This window comes from Fukomys damarensis, unplaced genomic scaffold, assembly GCF_012274545.1.
Source record: "Fukomys damarensis isolate Sample0158 unplaced genomic scaffold, DMR_v1.0_HiC HiC_scaffold_14, whole genome shotgun sequence".
NCBI lineage: Eukaryota > Metazoa > Chordata > Mammalia > Rodentia > Bathyergidae > Fukomys > Fukomys damarensis.
The window spans coordinates 73613686-73640083 of record NW_022900926.1 but is presented as its reverse complement, the minus strand read 5'-3'; the positions used below and the strand labels follow the sequence as shown (position 1 = coordinate 73640083).

General features: G+C 41.6%; 1 protein-coding gene across 1 annotated transcript in view; it reads right to left on the bottom strand.

The window, feature by feature from the left end:
• Positions 1 to 26398, bottom strand: part of Ccdc162p — a 187355-nt gene that overhangs the window by 83127 nt on the left and 77830 nt on the right. The window contains 7 exon segments of the mRNA XM_033763439.1: positions 1487 to 1598; positions 2646 to 2773; positions 10448 to 10585; positions 11557 to 11650; positions 19196 to 19351; positions 22047 to 22249; positions 26054 to 26282. Of these exon segments, the coding sequence (XP_033619330.1) occupies positions 1487 to 1598; positions 2646 to 2773; positions 10448 to 10585; positions 11557 to 11650; positions 19196 to 19351; positions 22047 to 22249; positions 26054 to 26282 (1060 nt within the window).

Sequence of the window (26398 nt, the reverse complement as noted above, 5' to 3'; positions counted from 1 at the left end):
GAGAATGATGGTTCTCCCATGAGACAGTTGAATGCGAGGACAACCTAGCCTCATGTACAAATGCATAGCCGACTTTAAGCAGGGAAAGGCCACCCAGTCGAGACATTCTTTCTGGAGGTAAACTTGTGGGGAAATAGTCTTTTATGGTTCACTTCTGTTTCTACATATCTTGTTGAGCATGTGGAGTATGCGAGGCCTTGACTGATCTTTACTTGGACTGTTTTTCAGGGTTGTGTTTGCAGAGAGCAATCTTGAGGGCTGAGGTGATATCTCCCTTTAGGGAAACGAGCAGGCTCGCTATCAAAGAGGTGGGTTCCCCATAGCTCAGTGTTTTTCATATGTTACACAAACCCACTGGCCACAGGTAAGCTCCTTCGTGCTGTCCTTATGGGACTTAGTCTGAGGGAACTGAACAAAAATGAAGCTCATGTTGCCTGCTCTGCTGTGCGTAATAAAGTTCTCTGTCTCTGGCTTAGGAGTTTTGGGTCTTCTTCCAGCAGCCATGGAAGAGTAACCGATTAAATTACTAACTTGCAAGTATTCTAAAATAAGGCCCTAATGAAAATGATCATTATATTGCCCAAACTCTTTCTAATCTAGAAAGTGTTGGGTAATTCTGAAGGGTAGTTAATGAAATGCTGTATTTTCCACTTGGTCATTTTTTTTTTCAGAATTGCTTATTAGAAGGGCCCTTAAACTAGGGATTTAGCTCAGCGGTTTGGTGGCCTGCCTTGCAAGTGCAAGGACCCGAGTTCAATCCCTGGCAAAAAAAAAAAAAAAAAAAAAAAAAAAAAAAAAAAAAAAAAAAAAAAAAAAAGAAGGGCCCTTTGCCTCTGACATTGCTCATCAGTAATTAGAAATTCTAGCCTCCATTATGTCCCATTTGCAGAACTGGACCAGGCCCAGTGCTTCCTTTCCACTCACATGTAGGGACAAAGTCCAGAGATTTTAAATGTTATCATTTTTTCTCCCAAACAACTATACCTTAGCATGATGATTTCCTCATTAAAAAAACTGATGAATAACGAACTGATAGCTGCATAAGTAAGCAGAGAGTTTAACTGGTTAAAAGCTGGAATTTTATAGTAGTTTCAATGGATTAGGCTGATATTAGAAACATGTCAATGGTGCCTGAAAAACCAAGATAAAAGGTGACCAGATTGCCAGAGCCTGTGCTAAACCACCAGAACCCCTGTGGGTGGCCCAACAGTACAGAAATGTTCCGGGAGAGGTGCTGAAACAAGTCCCATTCGACAGTGCCAAAACCAACTGCGACCTTTCGAAAATACATGCACTTTTAAAATCCTGACTATCATTGTCTCGAACTGGTACTCTTTCTTATTGCGCATCCCTTTTCAGTTCTTCACAGCTTACTTTCAGGTCTACTCAAATAGGTTAAAAGCAAGATTCCAAGTTCAGGAGTTTTTATTTGCATAAATACAAAAGCGAACAGAGCTTTAGGGAGCTCTTCCCCCTACACACTCACGGCGTTCTTCATTCTGTCACCCATGGTCTGTTTCTGGAGGAGGAAGGCGTTCAGCATCATGTCTCGCAGCCCTACCTTCTCCAGCTGAATAGACACAAAAGCTTCCGGAGTCCTGACAAGGTAAGAGAGACCCTGAGCCCGGGGTGGAGGTGAGTGGACGCGTAACACAAGGACAGCTCAGGTAACAGGAGCCAGCTGCCTTTGCCTGCCTGGTTCTTTCCTGCTTCAAGTGCTCCTAATTATTCACCTGGGATGCTGATGTGCTTCTGTGCCCCTCGTGTGCCCTGCTGTCCCTAAGGCATACATCAGTCGTTGTTCCTTAGTCCCAAATGTCATAGCCTGGCCCCGCCCAGTGTGCCCTTCTGACCTTGACCATAGGGTACGTGTGCTGAAATGGCCTCCCAAGGAGCCTATCAACTAGGCACACTGACCTGAAACTCTCACTCTGGAAATGTAGACTAAAGACACTTGGACTCTGGCCATGTGTCAGGTTAATGGCATCTTGAATAGTAGAGTTTCTTCATCTGTTGTTGTTTTTCATTCTACATTTGCTGGAATTAAATTATAGTGTCCTCGGTATCCCCCAAATAAAACACTGAGAGTAATCATAATTATTACAGAATAAATGTCTCTGTCATGGTGAAAACAGATCAAGGCATAGCAGGGCATTCCTGATGAATAGACATGTCTCTATGGAGACCAATGCTTCTCTTATAACTCACCATCCTATTATTATACAGTGGCAAAATCTTCCTTAGAATAGTAATAGTTCTGTGCTTCTCAATTTAACATACATGTGGAAATATGGAGTGATCTATAACTATTCTTGCTCATGAAGAATGGGTTGAAAAATATGCAGAGAAAGAAGGAGAGAAGGAAAGAGAAGAGGAGAGAAACAAAGAGGCAAGAAAGGGCCGAAATTAGGAAAAGTTGATTCTCCTTTACAGACTGTAGTACAGCATACTGGAAGAAACTGAGCTTTCTCATTGTTCAGACAAGTTCTCCACGTCTGGTTTTAAAAGATAAAGCACTCACACAGATGAAACACCTGTGAGTAACTCTGAGAGCTTAGGCTCCTTCGGTTCCATAGCACTTGATCCCTGACCGAAAAGAGGACATTTCTGTTGTTTTTAAGCAATCCTTCCACTAGGCACTGTACCTTTTGGTAGTTTGAAATCTTTCTGGAGAATTAGCGAGGGTATCTGGGAGGCCTATGCCTTTCAGAATTCTGGAACTTCTTCTGGCTGGACTCATTCCACAGTGACTTCTCAGATTTGAACTTATTTCCTGAAACATTTTAAACTAAAGTGAATTAAATCTGTTGGCTGTATAAGTTCTGTAGCGCTTGCTGCAAAATATCTCACAACCACAATGAATCCCAACCATAAGTAAATTCCTGGAAGGGGAAGAGGGAAGGGAGGGAAGGCAGACAGTTACTACTTTGTACAACAAAGGAGTGAGACACTGAGTCTGACTATTTTCAGAACACAATGTGGTATCTAAAATCCTCTGAAAAAAATTCTTCATTGTACAAAATGGTGGGTTGGAACAATCTTTATGGAGTGGCCTCTTAAGAAATACTACTGATGGGACCTGGGATTTAGCTCAGTGGTTTCGCCACCTGCCTTGCAAGTGCAAGGGCCTGAGTTTGATTCCTGATACCAAAAAAAAAAAAAAAAAAAAAAAAAAAAAAAAAAAAAAAAAAACAAAAAAAGAAAGAAAGAAAGAAACACTACTGATGGACTATTGATGGATTTCATAACTGCAAGCACCTAAGCAGAAGGAGGTGGGCCATATGCTACCATGCACATCATACTGACAAGAGAGGGGAATAAGAGCGGAAAGGAGAAGGAGGGAGAGGTTAGGGAGAGGGAAAGGTGAGTGGGGGAAGAAAAAAGGAGAATCAGTGTCTTACAATATTCCAATTCCATTTGTTATGGAGGTGCAGGGCATATGGCTGGAAGTCTAAAAATACATAAAAATATAGAAAATATAAATTTCACTAAACTACTAACTAAAAAGGAAAGGTTGGGTTTTCAGAAGCAGGGCCATTCTTCTTCAGTGAAACAGATAAGGAATTATCCATATCAGAATTACTAAAGCAGACCCATGGAGAGTAAGGGAGGAAAATACCACAGGCGAAAAAATCTGAATTTCCCAAATTTATTTTTTCCAAAGACCCTCTGGGTATCCCAGCCTGCTGGAAATAGGAATAAACACCAGTTAAAGAGACTAGAGAGGCCTGGGCGGCTCTGAGTGGGATGAGAGGAGAACACACGCTTTGCACAATCCTGGTGGTGACACCAGCTGGTGAGTGCATCTCTTTCTTATACTTCAGAACCCATTTTCCTTGCATAGAGCAAAACCCATCTCACAGGGTCAGGAGAGGACCCCACATTTATTTCTGTCAGTCAGCGCGCGACAGCCTGGAGTCCTGATGCTGCTGATCCAAAACACTTACTCCCTGACTTCTGCACCTACCCTCTCCTTTCTGACCATTCAGGGCTTTCATTCCTATTCTCAGTCGCTGCTTCTTTTTTCCAGTGCTTTCATACAAATGTGTCCACATCTTTTTATTCCTTAATCATCTCACTCTCCCAAATTTTGGCCTCAACTCTGATCAAACTTCTTTTGACTGAATGATGGTGTCCCTCCAAAAACTACTATGTTGAAGTTTTAACACTCAGTGTGATGGCGTTTGGAGACGGGGGCCTTTGAGAGGGGTCAGATGTCCCGTGAAGTTGTAAGGGGAGGTCCTAACTCGATAGGGTTGGCATCCAAGTAAGGAGAGGAAGAGGTCTCAGAGCTCTCCCTCACTTGGTTCTCCTGGCCCCCTTCACTCCCTAATGTGAAGAGATAGCAGAAGGCCACCCGCTTCATGCCAGGAAGGGAGCCCTCAGCAGAAACCAGAAATGTGGGCACCTTGATCTCAGACTTTCAGACTCTAGAACTGTGAGAAGATTAATTTCTTTCTTTCTTTTTTTTTTGTACCAGGGATCGAACTCAGGCCCTTGTGCTTGAGAGGCAGGTGGCGGAACCACTGAACCAAATCCCCAGCCAAGAAGATAAATTTCTATAGTCTAAGCTACTGACAACCCTAAAAGATGAATGTAAAAGCAATATATGCACACTCTTTCTATATTTGTATCAGCCTCTTGCTTCTTACAGCTGGCACTATGGCTTTCACCCTGACCCAGGCAGCAGAGCTACCCTCAGAGTCAGCAGTGAACTTTTGTGACTGTTAAATGGCCCCATCTGTGATCCCCACCCATCTGGTTTTTCCCTGTGCATTCAAATTGATCAAGTTCTTCCTTATTCTTTTAAAAATAATAGTTTGGAAATAACTGACTTTTAGTAAACATTACTTTAAAAGGCGCAATTAGATACGTTTTGACATATGCAACTCTGAAACTATTACTACAATCAAACTAATGGCCACAGCCACACTTCTATCCTACTTCCTTCTCAAGCAATGACTACTCTGCTCTCTGCAACTACAGATTAAAATGAGTTTCCTAGAAATTTATATAAATGGAGTTATGTAGTACGAGCTGTCTTTTTGTTTGGCTTCGTCCACATGATGGTTAGCATAGCTTATTTCTTTGTGTTGCCGAGCAGCAGGCATTCCATTGTATGGACATACCACGGTTTTTTTTATCCATTCATCTGCTGATGGTCATTTGGGTTCTTTCCAGTTTTTGTCTGCTATGAACACAGCTCTACGAATATCTGTGTAAAAAATTTTGCATGGACACATGCTCTCATTTCTCTTGGTTAAAAACCTGGGAGGGGAATGACTACTTTATATAGTAAGTATATGTTTAACTTTAAAAAAAAATTGCCAAATCACTTTCCAGAGGGGGCTGTACCATTTATACAGATGCGCAGGGAAGAGGCAGGTTGTGCTATTCCTATCAGCAGGATGTGAGAGTTCCAGTTCTCCCTTGTCCTTACCAACACCTGGAATGGTCAGTCTTTTACATTTTAACAATTCTAATGGGTGTGGAGTGGATTTTCAGTAGAGTTTTTTTGCTTTTTGGTACCGGAGATAGAACTTGGGACCTTGTGCTTGTGAGGCAGGCAGCGGCTCCACTGAGTTAAATCCCAGGCCCCTCAGTGGAATTTTAAATGGTATCTCTCTGATAAGAAAGGCGTGAAATACCTTTGCACACATTTATTTGTCATCTGTACATCTTTGGTGACTCATTCCTTCTGGAAACATTGCCTTCCTTTGGCTTTGCTTGCAGTGCACACTTTGGTTCTTGTTTTCTTCCCTTTCTCTCTCTCTTCCTCTTATCTCCTTTCACTGTCTCCATTATGTCTCCTTGTTGTGTCATCATCCCCCTGCTTGTTCCACACTTGTAAGAAAAGCTACCTATTTGTCTATCAGTCATCTACCTATTCACAACATATTGTTTTATGATGAACTCCTCACAAAATTCACTTTAGCGAAATGAAGAATTGTGGACATTTCCTGAAGATGTAATAACTGAGTTGCACATGGGAGGATGAACAGCATCCTCTTGGACAAAAAGAACAGAAGCATAAAAATATGAGATAGAATGAAAAGTCTATGGCATTTGAAACTGTTTTAATTGATTGGAAGAGAGGGGATAGCGAGCTAGGTTTGGAAAGTAAAATTCTCGCATCCTAGCTAAGGAGGTTGAGTTTTGCTGCTTGGGCTACAAAGAGCCACTGAAGGGTTTTAATCAAGGAGACACAGTTGCTGAGGTCATTCTGTGGAGGAGAGGTTTGACTGGGAGCAGCTACAGCGGGGTAAGGCATGAACTAAGAGGGCTGGAGGCCAGTCAGAGGCCGTCACAATCACATAGGTGAGACGATGAGAATTTGAACTAGAGCAGTGTGGGTAGACAGAGGGGTCTGTGACGGTTTATACGTAGATGCCCCCCAAAGCTTCACGCACTCATAGGTGTGGCTCTGGGGAGGTGACCGGATCGCGGGGGTGTGACACTCATCAGTGGGTTCATGGCTTAGTCCACTGGTGAGTTACAGCTAAATGCAACACTGGGAGGTGAAGTTTGGTGGGAGGAGCTGGGTCACCGGGGACGTGGCCTGGAAGGGTCTGTCGTCTCCCTCCTCCCTTGGTCCGTTTCTCTGCTTCCTTGCTGTCATGTCATGAACGCTTGTGCACTACCATTCCCCTCTGCATGCTGTCCTAGAGCCAGCTGACTATGGCCTGGGATCTTTACAAACGGAGCCAAAATAAACCTCTTCTTCCTTAAGTTGTGGGTATTGAGTGTTGTGTCTCCATGATGAGAGAGTAACTAAGATAAAGCCACCTACAATCAAATTTAGAATTTGACATTTGCAAGACATAGTGACTGATTCATCAGTTCAAGGTAAGGAAGTCAAGGGAATGAAGGACAAAACTCAGGTTTTGAATACAAATGACTATTCTAGTGGTGATGACAACCAAAACTAGAAATCTTGGGAGAACAAGACGGAGGGAGGATGAGCTGCCTTTTGGACATGCTGAATTTAAGTGTCTGTTGAAGCAGTCTAGAAGTACTTCTAAAAACGAGTCTAGAAGGCATCTAGACACCCAGGTTTGGGGCTTGGGAGGGAAGCTCTATGAAAAGATGTAGATTTGAAAGTTGATGGTGTATGGGATGGTTTTTAATCTCAAGGAGTGATAAAGTAACCCAGGAGACAGGTAAGAGGACAACAGAGGAGTTCAAGGACAAGGGAGTGGCTGATGGCATCAAACGGCAGCAGGAAATCTGGTCGAATGACTGAATGGTGTCCTCTGGGTTTAATAATCAGAAGGTCATTGCTGACCTTAGTTGAGAGCAGTCTTAGGTAAAAGAGGAAGCTGGGCAATAGTGAAAAGTGTGGTCTGATACCAAGAGTTACAAACTGTCCTTCCAATAAACATGAATGAGAAGGAAGGTCATACCGAAGGCACTGGCCAGAGGATCCAGTTTAGTGTTTAGAGAGAATGAAAATTGCTCAGCCTGCCCACAGTGGAAGGGAGAAAGTACCCATAAATGACAAGGGGAAATAGGAAAAAAGGCAACGTCGGAAGTGTAGCAAGGGAAGAAGACAGCCGACGGAGCAAAGTCTCAAAGGAGATGGGAGCAGATGAATCAAGAACGTTGGTGGAAGTGGTGAGCTCGGCCGGGAAGAGGAATGCGCACACTGAGGCTGGGCGGCAGGGTGCTGAAGTCCGAAGGGTGGAAAGTGGAGGGAGGCAACCTGGTAGGAATCTTCAGCCTCCCCAACTCATTCTTGGGCTTTGCCCCAAGCCTGTGTGGAACGTGCCACCCGATTTTCTAAAAAGCCTCCTGAAACGTCAACAGACATTTCCCTGACAAAGGTATATAAAGGGCCAGATGAACACATACAAATATGATCAACCTCTTAGCAATTGGGGAATGTAAATCAAAACCACAATGAAATACTACTTTATACCCTACTGAGACGAGTGAAATAAAAAATACAATAATAAGCACTGAGAGGAACATGGAGACTTCGGAACTATCATCCGTGGAAACGGCAATGGTACAGCTACTTAGGAAATAGTTTGGCAGCTTCTCAAAATGTAGAATTAGTTACGAAATAAACTGGCATTTCCACATTCCCAGGAAAAACGACAACGTAAGTCCTTACAAAAGCCTGTACATGAATGTTCACAGTATCATCATCATTATTATTATTATTTTCTTTTTTGGGGGAGGGTTGAGACAGGGTCTCACTATGGAGTTGAGACTGACCTGGAACTCATTATGTAGACCAGGCTGGTTTCGAACTCACAGCGATCCTCCTGCCTTAGCCTCCTGAGTGCTAGGATTACAGGCGTGCGCCACCATGCGCAGCTTAGTATCATTATTCTTGATAGCTAAAAAGTAAAGAGCAACCCAGCATACATTAACCAACAAATGGATTTTAAAAAGTGGTATAAACCGGGCGTGGTGGCACACGCCTGTAATACCAGCACTCGGGAGGCTGAGGCAGGAGGATCGCTGTGAGTTCGAGATCAGCCTGAGCTACATAGTGAGTTCCAGGTCAGTCTCAACTACATAGTGAGACCCTGTCTCAGAAAACAAAACAAAACAAAAAGTGGTATACTTGTATAATGGGATATTACACAGCAATAAAAAGGCATACAGTACTGATAGGTGCCATAACATAAATACACTAAAAATATTATGCTGAATTTAAAAAAAAGTCCAACACAAAAGGCCACATGTTGTATAATTCCATTTATGTGAAATGTTGAGGTAGGTAACCCTAGAGACAGCAAATAGATTAGTGGTTGCTAGGGACTGAGGCAGGGAAGCATGGGGAGCAAGCGCTGGTAGGTACAGGGTTTCTTTTGGGAATGATGAAAATAGTTTGGAATTACACGGTGGTGATAGCGGCATGATCCTGTGACTATACTAAAAATACTGAGTCAGACACACTAAAGGCATGTAACATGTTGTATGGATTATATTGCAATAACAAAAATAAACAGTATGTGTAACAGTAGCTTTTGTGGAAAAAAGAATCAAACATGTCTCGCTTTTGCAGAAAGAATCATAGGACGGATAGACCAGAAAATAATGGAATCATTATCTACAAAGAGGAAGGGTTGAGGAATAGGATATTTTCTGATAGACAGTTGTAGCCATTCCATATACAGAGTTCAGTACAAAGGAGAATTCATTAGCGTATCACTGAAAATTAAGAGACCAAATAAGGACTTGGTCATACATTGATTCACAAATAGGAAAGATGTAAGGGAGCAAAAGAGGGAAGGGAAGAAGAAAGGAAAAAAAGGTGACTACATGTTTTGCTTTCCTTCCATGGTTCCTGACTTACACTTCTCATAGGCCTTGTTGTTTCCTAGGCGACTAGAATAATGTTGGGGGGTACTTTAGGCCTCAGAAGCCCCTCCCTTTCTCTCTCTGTCTCCCTCACCCTCTGCAGGTCTTCTGCTTCCTCCTTTTTCTCCCCAAGGCGAGCCGTGGACACAAGCATTTCTTTGCCCCGGGGTCATAGAAACTTTCTGACTGGCCTTGTCTGAGGATAGATGATAGGACCCCATTTCAGAAGCGGGCCGTGAGGAAGGAATATGCAGAAGAATCTGAACAGACGAGCCTTGCTGGTTTCCCCTCCCAGTGCTAATGATTTAGATTCAACCCTTTTGGTCCAGTCACCTTTCCATTTAGCTTTCCAAGCTTCAATCAGCAATAAAGTCTCCATAACAACCCAGAGACAGGGTTTGGAGAGCTTCGGGGTAGCTGAGCACGTGGAGGCTGCTAGGGAGGTGAAGATGTCATTCATGGTTCAGGAGGGTGGCGCACCCCAACTCAGCAGACATAAAAGCTCCTGGGCTCAAGACCCTTCCAGACCTCACCCTACACATCTCTTCATCTGGCTGCTCATTTGCACCCTAAAACGACCCTTTACAATGAACTGGCCAATATTGGCAATGGAGTATTTCCACGAGTTCTGTGAGTTGCTCTAGCAGATTAATTGAACTTGAGGAGGGGTAGTGGGAACCCCGATTTGTAGTCAGTTGGTCAGAAGTTCTGGAAACCCAGACTTGAAATTAGATCTGAAGTGAGAACAGGCTTAGGGACTGAGCTCTCAACCTCTGGGATATGGATACTACCTCCAGGTAGACACAGTCAGCAGTGAAGTGAATTAGAGGATATGCAGCTGGCGTCCTCTACAGAACTAATTCAATCGCTTGCTTGCTGGTTGGAAGAAATCCTCACACCTCCTGGGCTCACAGAACGGATCTATCTTGTAAATATAGAGCAAGAGAAACCGAGTCTGATTTTTTTTCCTACACAGATAGGAAAGAGGAAGAAAGAAGAAAAGAGAAGGAGGGAAGGAGGATGGGAAAGAGGGAGAAGTGGAGGAAGGAAGGGAGGGAGGGAGAAGGGATAGAAGAGGGTGGTCTGACCTTGACTGTGGTAGTGCCCATGCCTCTGCATCTCCCAGGCTAACCTTGACACCAGAAGGACATCCTGCTTGCAGGGTCTGATAGAAGAAGGCCTGTTGAACCGCCACCATCAAAGCATTTTTCTGAGCAGCTTGGCATGCAAGGGTCACTTGCATATTTTCCACCCCTGAATGAAACAAAAGCTAAAGAAAAAATGTGAAAGGCATTAGGAACTGCTCCCATAAAGAAAGAGGTAACATTGAGGGTTGAGACCATCAGTATGTAAATATGTGTGTGAATTTACCTGCAGTACGAGCCGGGCTCTTGCCTCCCAGTCATCGCACCAAATCTGGTCTCTCCCAGAGCAGCATTTCATGCCGCAGTCTCCAGGCCTGAACTGCTCTGTAGCTGGACACTATGATGATTCCCCCAGTGGTCAGGAAAGGATTAGTCTGATGGACCACATGGGCTTGATAGCAGGGTCTTGCAAGCCAAGTGGCAAGATGCTTTGATTTAGATTTGGAATATCCCCAAAATAGCCATGTGTTCAGGGTCAGGGCTTTTGGAACGTGACTGGATCAGGGGCTATGAGTGAAGTGATGGATGTACTCTAGGGTCCAGAGCTGAATGTGGTGTTAGGAGATGGGGTCTGTTTGGAAAAGGCAGATCATACGCAGCACGATCTGGAAGGGGTGTCTCTCGCCAGGTTCTTCCTCACTGTCTCCTTACTGGTGGCCACGACATGAGCAGCTTTCTTTCGCCAGATCCTCCCACCATGTCTTTCCTGTCTTAGAGCCAGCTGACTATGGACCTCTCTTCCTTAAAGTTGTTGGTGTCCCAGTGATGAGAAAATGACTATGACACAGTGAAGAAATAGCACCAGACTTAAAAAGATCAGTTAAAAGTTCCAGTAACAAATGTGTAGCTTAAGAGCCTGCTGCAGAAATGGTTCGCTATATGTGCTTCTTTTTCCTATTTAACAGAAGTCATTATATGTGGTATGGTGGTCTCTGCTGTTCAAATCAGGCCAATGTGCACATCAGTAAGGCAAGGTCAACATTATGATTAATGAAGTAAAGCTTTTTTTTTAATAAATACAAGCCAAATGTATATAAATATCGATTAAAAAAATTTTTTTTACTCTAGTTTCTTTTAAAAGAAATAAATAATTTACCTTAAGGATGGCTTCTTTTGCATAAAAACTAAATTTGCCAATCTGGTTATCATCCACCTCAGAGATGGCTAAGACAAGAGTACTAGGAGAGTATCTGCAAGAAGAAACATTAGGTTGCTTTGATGTGACACGCTGCAAATCAAGAGATACCCATTCCTGAGTGAGCCGCCCCTGCCTGCAAGAAACGGCAGCCACAGAGCAGGTGGCTTGCAGACCCAGAGACTCTGAAACTCTCCAGAGCCACGTTGGAACCTGGCCAACTCCACATCTGTAGACTCTGCAACCTGGCCGCTGCCACGGCCAACTTTAGACTGGCTCTGTATTTTGTTTCTCCTTGGCATGGGGCAGCAGAGTTGCTGATGTACTGACTTGATCATTGAAAGACCAACAAAGAGAGAGAAGGTAAGCCTGAAGGGTCAGCAGCTCCCGAGAGAAATAACAGACTGGGCCAGCAGTGCTATCCTCAAGAAATTCCATCAGTATTGTAAACTGCAAAAACAGCATTAGGTTTTATTCCGAAAGTGACTCCTTCCACATGGCAGGCTACAGTTGGAGAAGAAATCCAGAGCAGTGCTTACTGTATTTAGATGGTGTGATCAGGAGCAGCTCTGGAAAGGGGCTGGTGGTTTGGAACTGAGACATAGAACAACCTCGGAAAAAGTTCACTTCAGGGTTTCCAATGCTACCCGACCACAGTGACTGGGTAAAAGACAGCCATAAAAGACAATCATGGAGAGGATGCAAGCTGGCCATAGATTCCTTGAGAGGTTTGGGCTGAGGCTGGGAGGGAAACAGAGCTCCACCTTCTGTGTTGAGAAGCCAGGACTAGTGTGTGTGGCTTTCAGAGGTGTCTGGATCTGAAAGTGCTGTCACTAAGTCCAAATGTCTGCTTGGATCCCCACTTTGCTGCCTATACACAGCACAGAGGCCAATAATCTGTCTGATTGATCTTGCTGTCCACTAAATGAGTAAGGACACACACCTCAGCTTGGGTAGTTGTCATGGCCCGGGGTGTAAGGCTAAAGGTGCCTCTGGAGCAGGGGTCACCTTATAAACCTTCAGGCTGAAAATATAGGCAGAGAAATCTGTGACTTACTGGATTTGAAGACTGAATATCCTAGAAAGAAACCAGTCATTCAAAAATGCAGAAGAATTTTTCTTTTGCTCATATTTTTTTCATTATTGGTTTTCTGGGGTTTGAGATTTTTTCCTCGTTTCTTCTTTATTTTGCTTTTTTGTTGTTGTTGTTGTTGTTGCTTGTTTTTTGAGACAGGGTCTCACTATGTAGTCGAGACTGACCTGGAACTCACTATGTAGCCCAGGCTGGTCTCGAACTCATAGTGATCCTCCTGCCTCAGCCTCCTGAGTGCTGGGATTACAGGAGAGCACCACCATGCCTGGTTTACCAATTGCTTTATTCTTCAAATTTTACCTTTTCATTCTCCCATTCCTCACCTTCTTTATCTTTACTAGTATAATCTTTAAGTTTGATTAACCTTTAGGTAGTTAACTCCATGCTACAAATGTTGGATTATTTTCTATTGTTAGTGGAGGTATAGTGGAGGTATAGCAATTACCACTATATTTACTATATTTCAATATTTGGTTTGTCTCAGTGTGTCTACTATAAAAATAGATCCCTTTTATATGGTTAAATTGTATATTATTGGTCTTTAATGTTATGTGGAGTTTTTTTGCTTATTTGTTTGTTTTGAGACAGGGTCTCATTGTGTAGTACAGGCTGGCTTTGAACTTACTATGTAGCACAGACTGGCCTTGAATTTTCAGCAATTCTCCTGCCTCATCCTCCCAAGTGCTGGGATTACAGGCATGAGACACCATGCCCGGCCTTAATGCTATGTTAATATCCAGTTTGTCATCGATACTACTATTGTTGCTATTTTTATTGCTATTGCCAGGGTGGCATAATTGTTGCCTATTGTTTTTCTGTGTATGCCAATATCTGGATTGCCTTTGTTTCATTAAGAATACTGCTGTCCATTCCCAGACAACTGGGTGCTGGGTTAATTACACTGTACTCTCCACTCCCAAATTAATGGAGGTGGTTTACTTTTGAGACAGAGGCAAAAGCCGGTAGTTAGCCATGTTCAGAATGCATCCCGGGAAGCAGACATTAACATGTCTTTATTTGAGCAACAAAGTCTTTCTTACCATAATCAACCCATAAACCTCAGCACACACACACACACACACACACACACACACACACACACACAGAGCAATAGAAATATAAAAGACAAGGCAACAAAATGTTTCCCAAAACTTCCAACACTCCTAAAGCTGATACATAGGGCATCATGGGGGAGGAAATAAAAAGCCACAATGCCGAGTTATTCAAAATGATAAAAGAGAACATAAAAAAAATTGATCAAGGCTGGGCGTGGTGGCACATACCTGTAATTCCAGCACTCGGGAGGCTGAGGCAAGAGGATTGCTGTGAGTGCGAGACCAGCCTGGGCTATATAGTGAGTTCCAGGTCAGTCTCAACTACATAGTGAGACCCTGTCTCAAAAAACCAAAAACAAAACAAAACAAAAAAAACAAAAAAAACAAAGATCAATAAGGTACTCAGTGAGCTCAAAGAAGATACAGCTAAATAGATAATGGACTTCATAAACAGAATGATCAGCAAGTTTACAAAAGATGCTAATTAATAAAAAGCTAGCTGAGCTAAAAAAATAATGACATAAAACATGAATGACAAGGTTAGCAAAGAATTAAGAGTCTATGAAAAGGTATCAAACAGAAATCCAAGAGATTAAAAATTCTTTTGAAAGTATAGGCAGCAAAAGTGACCAGTGTGAGGATAGACTACCAAAAATAGAAGATAGGGCTGATATTGGTGACCAGTTACTCAGAGATACCTTAAAGACAACCAGAGAGCATGAAAAATGGATCCAACAGTTGATGGACGATGCAAAAAAGACAAAGATTAATGGGAGTTAGTGAAAAATCAGAAGACAGCACAAATGGCATAAAATATCTGTTTACTGAGATAATAGTAGAAAACTTTCCAAATACAAAGAAAAAACTTAACATGCAGATAAGTGAGGCATATAGAACCCCAAATGGTTACAGTCAGAAAAGAAACTGCCACAACACATCATAGTCAAAATACCAGAAGTCCAACACAAGCACAGAATCTTAAAAGCTGTTAGAGAAAGGCAATGAATCACTTGTAAAGATAAACCCATTAGAATCACAGCAGACTTCTCAACAAAAAGTTTAAGGCCAGGAGATCTTGGAGTGAAGTGCTGCAAGCCCTAAAAGAAAACTGATATAGCCCGCAAAACTACATTTCAAAACTGATGGAGAAATAAGGTCTTTTTATGACAAAGAGCACATTAAAAAATTTATGACCACCAAACCAGCACTAAAAAAAAAAAAAAAAAAATCTCAAGGATGTCTTTAAGAGAAAATGAAGCTAACAATGCCAATGAATATATCAGCAGAGGACGCTGTTAAACATAAGGGAAAAAAGAGAATCAGCCACAGGAAAATAATGTAATGACAGTAATAAGTCTCAATATTAATAGTTCTGACTTCCCAATCAGAAAATATAGATTGGCAGCAAGGATCAAGAAACAAAATCCAACAGGATGTTTATATAAGAAGCATATTTAATCAAAAAATAAATTCACAGACTAAAAATCAAGGGATAGAAAACAATATTCTATACATCAGGAACCTGAAAACAAGTAGAAATAGATATCCTATTTTCAGACAGAATGAACTTCAAGGCAAAACTGATCAAAAGAGCCAAAGAAGGTCATTACCTTAGTCCTTGACTTATGAGTGAATTCTATCTCAGGAGAATGTTTGTAATTCAGATTCATTTGTAAGTCTGACAAAGTGAATCTTATTCACCTTTAACACAGGTATACAACATAAAGCATAAAAAATATGTATACACAAATACTATAAATAAACTATTTTCACTTTTGCAGTTCCCTTAAAATGGTAAAGTAGACTCGTTAGCTGCTTCCACGATTTGTTCCCATCTACAAATGTTCATAATAAACGGCCCATGCGTATTTGTGCAAGTTCACAACTCAAATGTTCATAAGTCAGGGACTTGCTGTACATATGGGGTAATGTAACGGTTCAACAGGAAGAGATAACAATTATAAACCTATATGCACCAAACACATATGTGCCCAACTTCATAAAACAAATACTACAGTGGTACCTCAGTTCACGAACCCTTTTGTTTGCAAACAATGTGGTTCACAGACAGAAATGTTTGGTGAAATTTTGTTTGTGTTTGAGAACTCTGCATTGGGTGATAAACACGAGCATGGCTATCTTTCCTACATGAGCATGAATGTGGCCATCTTTCCCAAAATTAAGCTCATGAACCAAAGTACTACTGTACTAGACCTAAAAATTCGGATAAATAACAACACAATTGTAGCAGGGAACCTCAAAATCCTACTGTCACAAATAGGCAGATCAGGGCTGGGGATTTAGCTCAGTGGTGCCACCGCCAGGGCAAAGACCCAGTTCAATCCCCAGTACCAAAAAACCAAAACAAAACAAAAACAAAAGCAAAAAAATAGGCAGATCAACTAGACAAAAGATCAACAAAGAAAAATCAGATTTGAAGCAAAATATTGAACAAGTGAACTTAATAGCTATCTTCACAATATTTCACCCAACAACAGAATGCACATACAAAAGTAGCCCATGGAACTTTCTCCAAAACAGATCACATACTAGCCCATAAAGAATTGGGTTATCAATGCAGAAGAATCAGAGTTATCATGTGGGCATTATTAGATCATATAGCACAATGAAACTAGAAATCAATGGCAAAAGAAACCCCAGAAATTCTGCAAACGTATAGAAAGTACACAATTACTCTCAAATAATCAATGTCATAGAAGAAATTAATTCTAGGACTTAAATAATTCCTAGAATCAAACAATAATGGCAGTAAAACTTACCAGAACTGTGCGACACAATGAAAACAGTCCTGAGAGGGAAGTTTATAGCCGTAAATGCATACCTCAGAAAAATAGAGGGATTCCAAATAAATAATCCTACTGATGAACCTCAAAGTCCTAGGAAAACAAGAAGAATCCAAATCTAAAGCTAGTACAAGGAAAGAAGAAATTATAAAGATCAGAGTAGAAATTAATGAAATTAGGACTAAAGAACAATACCAAGAATCAATGAATCAAAGAGCTAGTTCTTTGAAAGAAAAGCAATATAGACACACCTTAACCAATCTTATAAAAAAAAGGTAAGAAAAGACCTAAAGCAATACACTTAGAAATTCTTGAAGTCATAGCTGTAGGTAAGGACTTTTTGAACAGAGTTTCAATTGCATGAGAAATAACATCAATACAAATATGTATCATGTCAAATTAAAAAGCTTCTGAACAGCAAAAGAAACAAAGAGTGAAGAGATAACCTACAGAATGGTGAACTAATTAGACAGAGGAATAATATCTAGAATACATAAAAAGCTCAAAATAATTAGATCCCCTAAAATAAAAGACCAAATCAAAAAATGGGCAACTGAAATGAATAGACACTTCTCAGAGGAAGTATAATGGGTAATACATGAAGTATTACATGAAATTCAACATCTCTGGCCAATAGAGAAATGCAAATTAAACAACACTGAGATTCCATTTTACTTCCGAAAGAATGGCCATCATCAAGAAAGCAAATAATAACAAATGGTGTCAAGGCTGCAGGGAAAAAAGAACCCTTCTACACTGTTGGTGGGAATAAAAACTAGTGCAACCATTATGACAGTCAATGTGGAGTTTCTTCAAAAAACTAAAACAAAAAATTCTGTTTGACCCAGCTATTCCCCTCCCAAGTATCTTCCCGAAGAGTTAAACCTTTATGTTACAGTGACATGCGCAGCAGATTACAATAGCTGAAACTTGGAAGTGGCCTGTATGTCTACGGACAGGTGACTAGATACAGATAATATGGCATTTATACACCATGAGTGTGTTTATACACTTTCCCATAAGGAAGGATAAATTTGTGTCATTTGTAGGGAAATGGATACATCTTGAGACCTGATATTAAGTGAGATAAATCAAACCACAAGCGTAGATATTGTATGGTTTATCTTACATGAGAATCCCAAAGTACAAATATTGAACAAAATAAATGATAGGTAACAGGAAATAGGAAGATAGATCTTTTGTAAAGGGGTAGGGGACCAAGAGATGGAGGGAAGAGGAGGGGAGGGGAAGAGGATGAGAAAAGAATTATGATGTGTGATGTACACGTGCCAGCTTCCCACAAGGAATGCAATCATTGGGTAATACAAATATGTACTAATAAAAAATAAAAGTTAGAAAGAAAGAAAGAAAGAGAGATGCTTATTCCGTGCTGGAAGTGGTGGTACATACCTCTAACCCAAATTATTCAGGAGGTTGAAACAGAAGGATGCAAGTTTGAGGACAGCAACTTTGCAAGACTTTTTTTTTTTTGGTACTGGGAATCAAACTTGGGACCTTGTGCTTGAGAGGCAGGTGACAGAATCACGGAGCTAACTCCCCAGCCCTAGCAAGACTTTTTAATATAAAAATTTAAGGCCAGGCATGGTGTCTCATGCCTGTAATCTCTGCACTTGGGAGGCTGAGGCAGGAGAACAGCCAAAAGTTCAAGATTGGCCTGAGCTCCATATAGTGAGTTCAAGACTACCCTAGCTTGGGTAGGGTACTACATGGCAAGGCCCTGTCTCAAAATAAACAAACAAAATAAAAATAAAAATTTTAAATAAAATGTTAAAAAGAGCTAGAGATTTTAGCTTAGTGGTAGAGCTAATTGGAGACCTAGCCTTACCTGAGGTCTGACCACACAGAAGCCAAGTCACTCTGAAAATTTAACAAAAGAATGAAAAGAGACTTGAACATTATGGCTCTTTCCCATTGACCTCCTTTCTACCTGGAAGTGCATTGTTCTACTTGGGAAGCTACCAAGCCTGTAGTTCCATTTGAGTTTCCTGACTGGGTTCTTTCACTTTTCAGTGACTCGGTATTTTTAAAATCAATTGTTCCCTTAATTAAGATCTTGTTTTCTGTCTTCTTACTGAAAGAAAGAAAGAAAGAAAGAAAGAAAGAAAGAAAGAAAGAAAGAAAGAAAGAAAGAAAAGAAAGAGAAAGAGAAAGAGAAAGAGAAAGAGAAATCAAGCAAAGCTACGTGTGGCAACACATGCTTGCAATCCTAGCATTCTGGCAGCCCAAGGAAGGAAGATTGCAAGTTTAAGCCCGGACTGGGCAATTAATGACTTAGCAAGACCCTGTGTTAAAATAAAAACTAAAACTAAAAACGGACTGGGGATGTATCCCCGGGAGAAGTCCCTGCTTTTAATCCCCAATACTGCAAAACAAAACAAAACACTGGCATCATGACAATAAAGCATAAGTGAAAGAATCTAGAAATGCAACTGCAGTTGTGTTTCCAATGGAGACAGGAATTAATTTTGCTAGTTGTTTATTCTTCCCTTAGAGTATTTTCACTTTAGGGCCGGGGATTTAGCTCAGTGGTTCCGTCACCTGTCTTGCAAGTTCAAGGTCCCGAGTTTGATCCCCGGTACCAAAAAAAAAAAAAAAAGTATTTTCACTTTGACCCTCTCAAGGCTCACCTGTCTACTCGACCACTGTCCTCCAGCAGAGAAGTTATAAAGACAGGAGCTGATTGGTCCACCTTGTCTTTGTGTGATGCAAATTCAAAGTGAACAGGTCTCAGATGCAAGTGGAACTCTTCAAAACCCATCTCCCATGCCCATTCCTTATAGAGCCTAGGAAGAAGAAGAAAAAGCCAAGAACATTTGCTAGTGTTTTACCCGGAAAGGAAAAGTAAATGGTAGGCAAACAAAAAACCTGAGTAAGAACAAGGGCAACAGTCAAGTAAGAGTAAGCCAAAGTCCCGGGTGAAGTGAATGAGGCACGGAGGCTGGGACTGTTACTGACATTAGTGGACAGTTGGAAGAGATGAGCTTGGGACTCTCCTTTCCTTAGGATGGTTCCTCTCTGCCCACTTCTTAAAGACTATCTTAGTTCTCCTGGATTCGGGATCTCCACACTCCTGCTGTACAACCTTTCTTTTGCAGTCTTCAGTGCTTTTTCCTCTTTATTTTCTTTTTTTGTTTGTTTGTTTGTTTGTTTTGAGACAGGGTCTCACTATGTAGTTGAGACTGACCTGGAACTCACTATGTAGCCCAGGCTGGTCTTGAACTCACAGCGATCCTCCTGCCTCAGCCTCCAGAGTGCTGGGATTACAGGCATGCTCCACCATGCCTGGCTTCCTCTTTATTTTCAAATGCTGGTGCTTCCCAGGGTTCCTGATCACTGGTCTTCTTCTACTATATCTTTTTGAGGACTTTATTTAACCCCAGGCACTAAAACCATCCCATTTTATAAGAACCTATGGCCCTTGTCTCTGTCCTGATTCCATTCTGAGCCTGAGTTCCACATTTCCGTGGCTTGCAGTGTGTGTGGCTGAGTTCAGGTATCTCTCTGGCAGCCCAGCCTTATATGTCTACAGTGCTTTCCTTCTCCCTGCACAGCCTCACTCTAACACATTTCTCATTTTAAGATGTTGGTGTGTTAAGGCTGAGTCCAGTTGACATTCCTATTTGTTTGCCAGCGCTGCTGTAATAAAGGACCACAGAACCATAGTAGCTTAAATACAGAAATGTATTGTCTCACAGTTCTGGAAGACAGAAGCCTGAGACTCAGGTGTCAGGAGAGCTGGTTCCTTCTGAGGGCTGTGGTTCCAGCCTAACTCCCTGCCTTATTGATGGCTGTCTTCTCCCTGTGCCTTCATATAGTCTTCCTGCCCTGGTCTATGTCAAAGTTCCTCTTATAAGGACATGGGTCATATTGATTGAGGGGCCACCCTAATAACTTTAGTTTAGTTTGATTACCTCTTAAAAAGATCTTTCAATAAGATCACATCCAGAGGTATTAGGGATTAGTCCTTAAACATATGAATCTTGGAAGGATATAACTCAATCTATAATAGTCCTTCTTACATAAAGCTTTCTCCAGTCTACTTAGAAAAAAAATGACAATCCCTTTCCTGTATTCCCACAGTATTTTGTCCAGATGATAGAATATCATTATTATACAATATGGTGGGTGATTTTCACATTGTGAGCTCCTTGAGAGCAAAGATCATAAATTATGGAGAGGTGTGGTTGGAGAGGCAAAAATATCTTGACTAATAGTTCAAATTCCATTTCTACTTCTTTCTGATATGATCTTGGGCAAAGTATTTAACTTTTATAAGCATCTTTTTTCTTACAGAGAAAGTGTTTGCATTTGTCTCATAAGGATATTCTGAGAATTAAATTAAATACACACATAAATTGCCTGGTAAGGATTCTGACCACAGCAAGTGCTTGATAACGGCCAATGGTGACTGGACTCTATGTGTGTCTATCGGATCTTTTATGGGGAGCAGAACATAATAATACCCATACGTGTTTGCAACAAGCCCTCTAACTCTACAAGCCTCCTGCTTATGTTCATTGGACGTCTTACATCATCTGATGCTTATAACTGCATAACTCATTAACCTGTCTTTCTTCCTACCTGCCGAACAGCCCATACCTCTGTCAGACCTAGAGACTGCCACTGACTCTTCTCTTCTTTCTGTAGGCCCTCTAGTATTCAACTTCATTATATTTGGGAGATATTTAGCCAACATTCCTAGAGTACCAGGTGTGTTCCGGTTTCAACATGTTTCCAAAGTTTGTGTGTTGGAAACTCACCCCCACTATGACAGTGCCGAGAGTGAGAGCTTTGGGAGATGACTAGGTTGTGAGGGCCTTGCTTTTGTCAAAGAAGTAGGTGAGTTACTGTGGGAGTGGGCTCCTGACGAAAGGGTGACTCTGGCCCGTCTCCCTTTCCTCTCCTTCCCTCCCTCTCCTCTCCTCCTCCTGTGCATGTACATGCGAGAACGTGTTCTGCTGCTCCTCTGCATTCTGCTGAGAGATGTTGCAGCAACAAGGACCTCGTGGGCTCCTCAGCCTTGGACTTTCCACCCTTCAGAAGAGTAACAAATAAATCTCTGTGTTTCATAAATTACCCAGTCTTGAGTGTTCAGTTACAGCTGCACGAAGTGGACAGATACCAGGTAACAGACTATTGCAGTAAACAACATGCACAGGGCATTTGCATTCAGGGAGCTTTTGCTACCTGGAAACTTGAAAAAACCTCATTAAGCATTTAATTAGAAGGACACATACCGGATGCAAAGGGTGCCTGGGTGCCACTGGGAAGATCTAGCGCAGCTGAGTGGTCAGAGGCAGGTGGGGAGGCTCAGAAGAAAGAACAGAGGAGCAAGCTGGCCAACTAGAAAACTCGCTGTGGCTACTTTGGGGGCAAAGAGGGGCCAGGTCTGAGGCTGGAGACCTGGGGTCTGCTAGTTATTCACCACATCTTGCCAAAAGCTCATGTTTCATGTGGCTCCTTGGCTCCCCCACTGACCGAGCTAAGTGTGCACTCTCCAGACTCATTTCTATCAGCCGGTGACGGAGGGTCAGCAGCTCCAAAAGCTTGGAAAACGTCTCCAGGAGCAGCACATGAGAATCACGGCCTTGTTTCTGCCCTTCATCTGTGACAGACTTGAGTGCAAGAAGGCCTATCTCCTCCACAAGAAAGGGGTCTCCCATCACTTTAGCTGAAAAGAGCTGAAAGAAAAACAACGTACTTTCAAAACACAAAAGAAGAAACCTCACATATAAGACAAAAACAAAAACAAAGCCATGCTATCAGAGTCCTCAGCCCTGGATCTAAATCTCCTAGCCTTAAGTCCTGGCTCTGACACACTGGAATTTTGAGCAATTTACTCAGTTTTGCTGTCTCTCAGTTTCCTCGTCTCTAGAGTAGAGGTAAGGACAATGCCAGTACCTACCAGACACAAACTGATAATAGTCACTCAGAGGGGTGTTGAGAGGGCTGAGATAACATGCAGAAATAGACACCGTTATCATTATAAATGTTTTGAGTCTAAACAAAGAACAGAAATGGCAAGATAATATGAATAGAAGTCCCTGATTTAATGCAACAGTTATCTGGCCAAATGTTATAAACTCCTCTAATTGAAGTTTCAAAATTTCGAAGTATTTTCACACATGCCTACTCATTTTTATTTTCCCCAGGTCCTCATGAGTAGGCATCACGGATATCATATACTTCTGCACCCACAAGGGATCTGAAGCAACTTTCCAAGCGTCACACAGCACTACCGAGACTAAGCGGAGCTTCCCAGTTCTGTGTGCAGGAGGCGCGTGGGGTTCCCAACTGCTTTCACAGTTCTCCTTCCCTTGGAGCCAGCCTGGATGGGCCACAAGAGCGCATGTCCTCTGCTCTGACATCTTTGCTGTCCTCTAATGCCACTCCCCAAAAAGAACCTCGTTTGTAGACACTCTCTCCGCCTTCCCTGGTTTGGGCCCCCAACTGCACGGGCTGCCTCACTACCCCTTATGTACTAAAGGACTTGTCCAATCAAGGACACAGCTTCCAGACTCTCACAGTTTTCTCCATCAATAACAAAGAGTTACATTAAATTCTTGTGTGTCTTCTTTCTTTTCTTTTTTTTTCCCTTGCATATCTTCTGAGGGCAACACTTCCTCCATTTTCTAAACTAACACAAAAGATTAATCTGAGCATTTTATTTATTTATTTATTTATTTTTTGAGACAGGGTCTCACTACGTAGTTGAGACTGACCTGGAACTCACTATCTAGCCCAGGCTGGTCTCAAACTCACAGTGATCCTCCTGCCTCAGCCTCCTGAGTACTGGGATTACAGGCGTGCACCACCACGCCCGGCTAATCTGAACATTTAGCATTTCCAGTTGAACAAATTTGAAAAATAATAATCAAAACTGGCATCAATAGGAGAATAAATAGGTGTTTTATATATTTGTTATAATTCATAAAAGAATTTCAAGTAGATTTTTTTTGAGGCAGGGTCTCACTCTGTAGTTCAGGGTGGCCTGGAACTTTTGTGAGCCTCCTGCCTCAGCCTCCCAAGGGCTGGGATTATAGGTGTGTGCCACCACGCCCAGCTCAAATAGGTTTTTTAAATGTAGCATAATTAGACAATGTAAAAAGGATTCCCGGTAAACAGTAGTAGGATAATTATCTGGTAATTTGAGAAAAAATCCAATTTTGATCAAGACGGACACTGCATACACATATTCTCTCTTTCTCTCTAAAGAAATAGTAAAGGAGTTACATATTTTATTTTATTTATTTATTTATTTTGAAATAGGGTCTTGCTGTGTAGTTTGGCTGGGCTTGAATTCACTGTATAGGCCAGGCTGGCCTCAAACTTTGAGCAATTTTCCTGCCTCAGCCACCTGAGTGCTAGCATTACAGGCATGCGCCACCATACCCAGGCAGGAGTTATATATTTTAAAAATAAAAACAGGGCTGGGGATTTGGCTCAGTGGTTCCACTGCCTGCCTTGTAAGCACAAGGACCTAAGGTCGATCCCTGGTACCAAAAAATAAATAAATAAAAATAGTTAGAAAACAAACCCTTAACATTAGAGCAAACTAAGATAATAAAATTAGAATGAAATATGAAACATCTGGAGATTTTTTTTTTCTGCATTTAGGAGGCTAGAAGAAATCACAACGGACACGATCAACAGATTTGATTATGTGAAAATAAGAGTTTTCTGTTAAAAAAATAGAAAGACAAATGGGAGAATATTTGCCATCAATATGATGGGCAAAAAGACTGAAGTTTTTATGTAAGTAAAACTCATGTATGTAAATAAGAATGACATCGGTATTCCAACAGATGCACGAACCAAAGAAAATAACGCAAAATTCTCAAAAATTACAGATAATAAAGCATTTGCAAGAATAATCTGAATATACAATGAGGAAAGGTAAATTAGGAGCACAGTGGCTCCTCTTATGTGCATGTGTAGATGAGCACATGCATGATATGCTTTCATCTAATACTGTACTGTACACGGAGGCACAGTGATTCCCTCGGATGTCCTCGGCGGTATTATGAGTTGGCATAACTCCTCTGGAAAGTAATCTACCAGTATGTAACCAAGACTGAAATTTCATCTCAGCAATTCTCCTTCCAAGATTCTATCAAGAGAAATCAATTCAAAATATGGAAAAAATCCGTAAGTAAAAATGTACTTTTTAGCATCTTTAATAATAAAAAACAGGCTGGGCATGGTGGCGCATGCCTGTAATTCCAGCACTCGGGAGGCTGAGGTAGGAGGATCGCTGTGAGTTCGAGACCAGCCTGGGCTACACAGTGAGTTCCAGGTCAGTCTCAACTACATAGTGAGACCCTGTCTCAAAAAACCAATAAATACATAAATATATATATAAATAAACAACAACAACAACAAAAACAAAACCACTTGAATGCTCACCGATAGGAAAATGGTTAAAGGAGTGTGATTTAAGAGAATTATACGGTTCTGCAGCTACATTGAAGGTTAATTAGTAAAATGGAAAACATATAACATTAACTGAGAAAAATAGTAGATGTCTGTGTACAAAGTAAATGTTTATGGAAAATAGTCATAAAAAGACTATTTGAATTCAGAAAAATTATCATGAGTACATTTGAGTGGTTAGTTATATTTAGGCTAACTTCTGTTCTTTCTTCTTTTGAGACAATTCTCTGTAATTTTGTATTTTTCATCAACTTAAAATTAATTTTAAATCAAACTGAATTCTAGTTTGGGCAGGAAGAGATAGGAAGCCGAGGCAGGCGCGCAGGGCAGATAATCTTGGCAGCTAGGGCTCTTGAAAGCTCCTCTGTAGTACAGCAAGCACCCACAGAGTAAGGGGAAATGGGAGCCATATTCAGTCTTCATAGAAAAGGAAAAGCATCAAAACCCAGCTGCAGGCGCCATCAAAATCACTGGGGCACAGCTTGAGCCATCAGACAGCGGAGGAAGGGATGCTAGAGAGTGGCTAACGCTTGCATCTCCACTGACTTCTGCCCAGACACACAACTGTTATCCTACGAGAGGAAGGTGAGGCCCAGAGAGGCTATGATACTTGCCCAGCGTCACACAGCAAGTTAATAGCAGGGATGAACTTGAGTCTAGGTCCTTGCCTCCTAAGTATATTCTCCCCTGAATTGAAGTTTGACTCAAGATTCACAAAGCAGATTTTAGAAAGAGACTTAATGGGAAGGAAATATGTAAGGTTTAATTTAAAACGCGTATTGTTAAAATGTAAATAGTAAACCAGAAAATATTTTTCACATACTTATGTGATCCATTTTTTTTTAAATTTTAGCAGTGCTCTTATATACTAGAAAATTTGACCCCCCCACCCCCAAATCACATAAAAATGTTGGCAAGGCCCATGACTATTCTCTATCTCTGGCCAAACAGAGAAGAATAAAGCCAAACAGAGAAATAAAGCTAAATAGTAACATCTGGGAGGAAATGTCTTCTTTGCCAAGGACCAACTGCCCCCCGCAGGAAGAACCCACATCTCTCTGGAGCTGCGCGCTGTACCAGGCCTCCCGCTTGCTTGGCGTCAGCCACAGGTTCAGGGCCTGCTGCAGGACACCACATTCCAGCTGGGCCAGGCCGCTGGGAGTTGTGGGCCTGAGGGCGAGGCGGGCCTCTCTCAGCAGGTGCTCCAGGGCCCTGGGCAGGAGCCCTATTTGGCCGAGGGAAGGGTGAATCTCCAGCAGATGAGTGTTTCTCCAAGTCGGGCTTGAAGAAGAGGAAAAATGAATGACAATCTTACACAACAAGTAATTTATTGAAGATAACTGAACTTTATATTCCTTTTTTTTTTTTTTTTTTTTTTTTTTTTTTTTTTTTTTTTT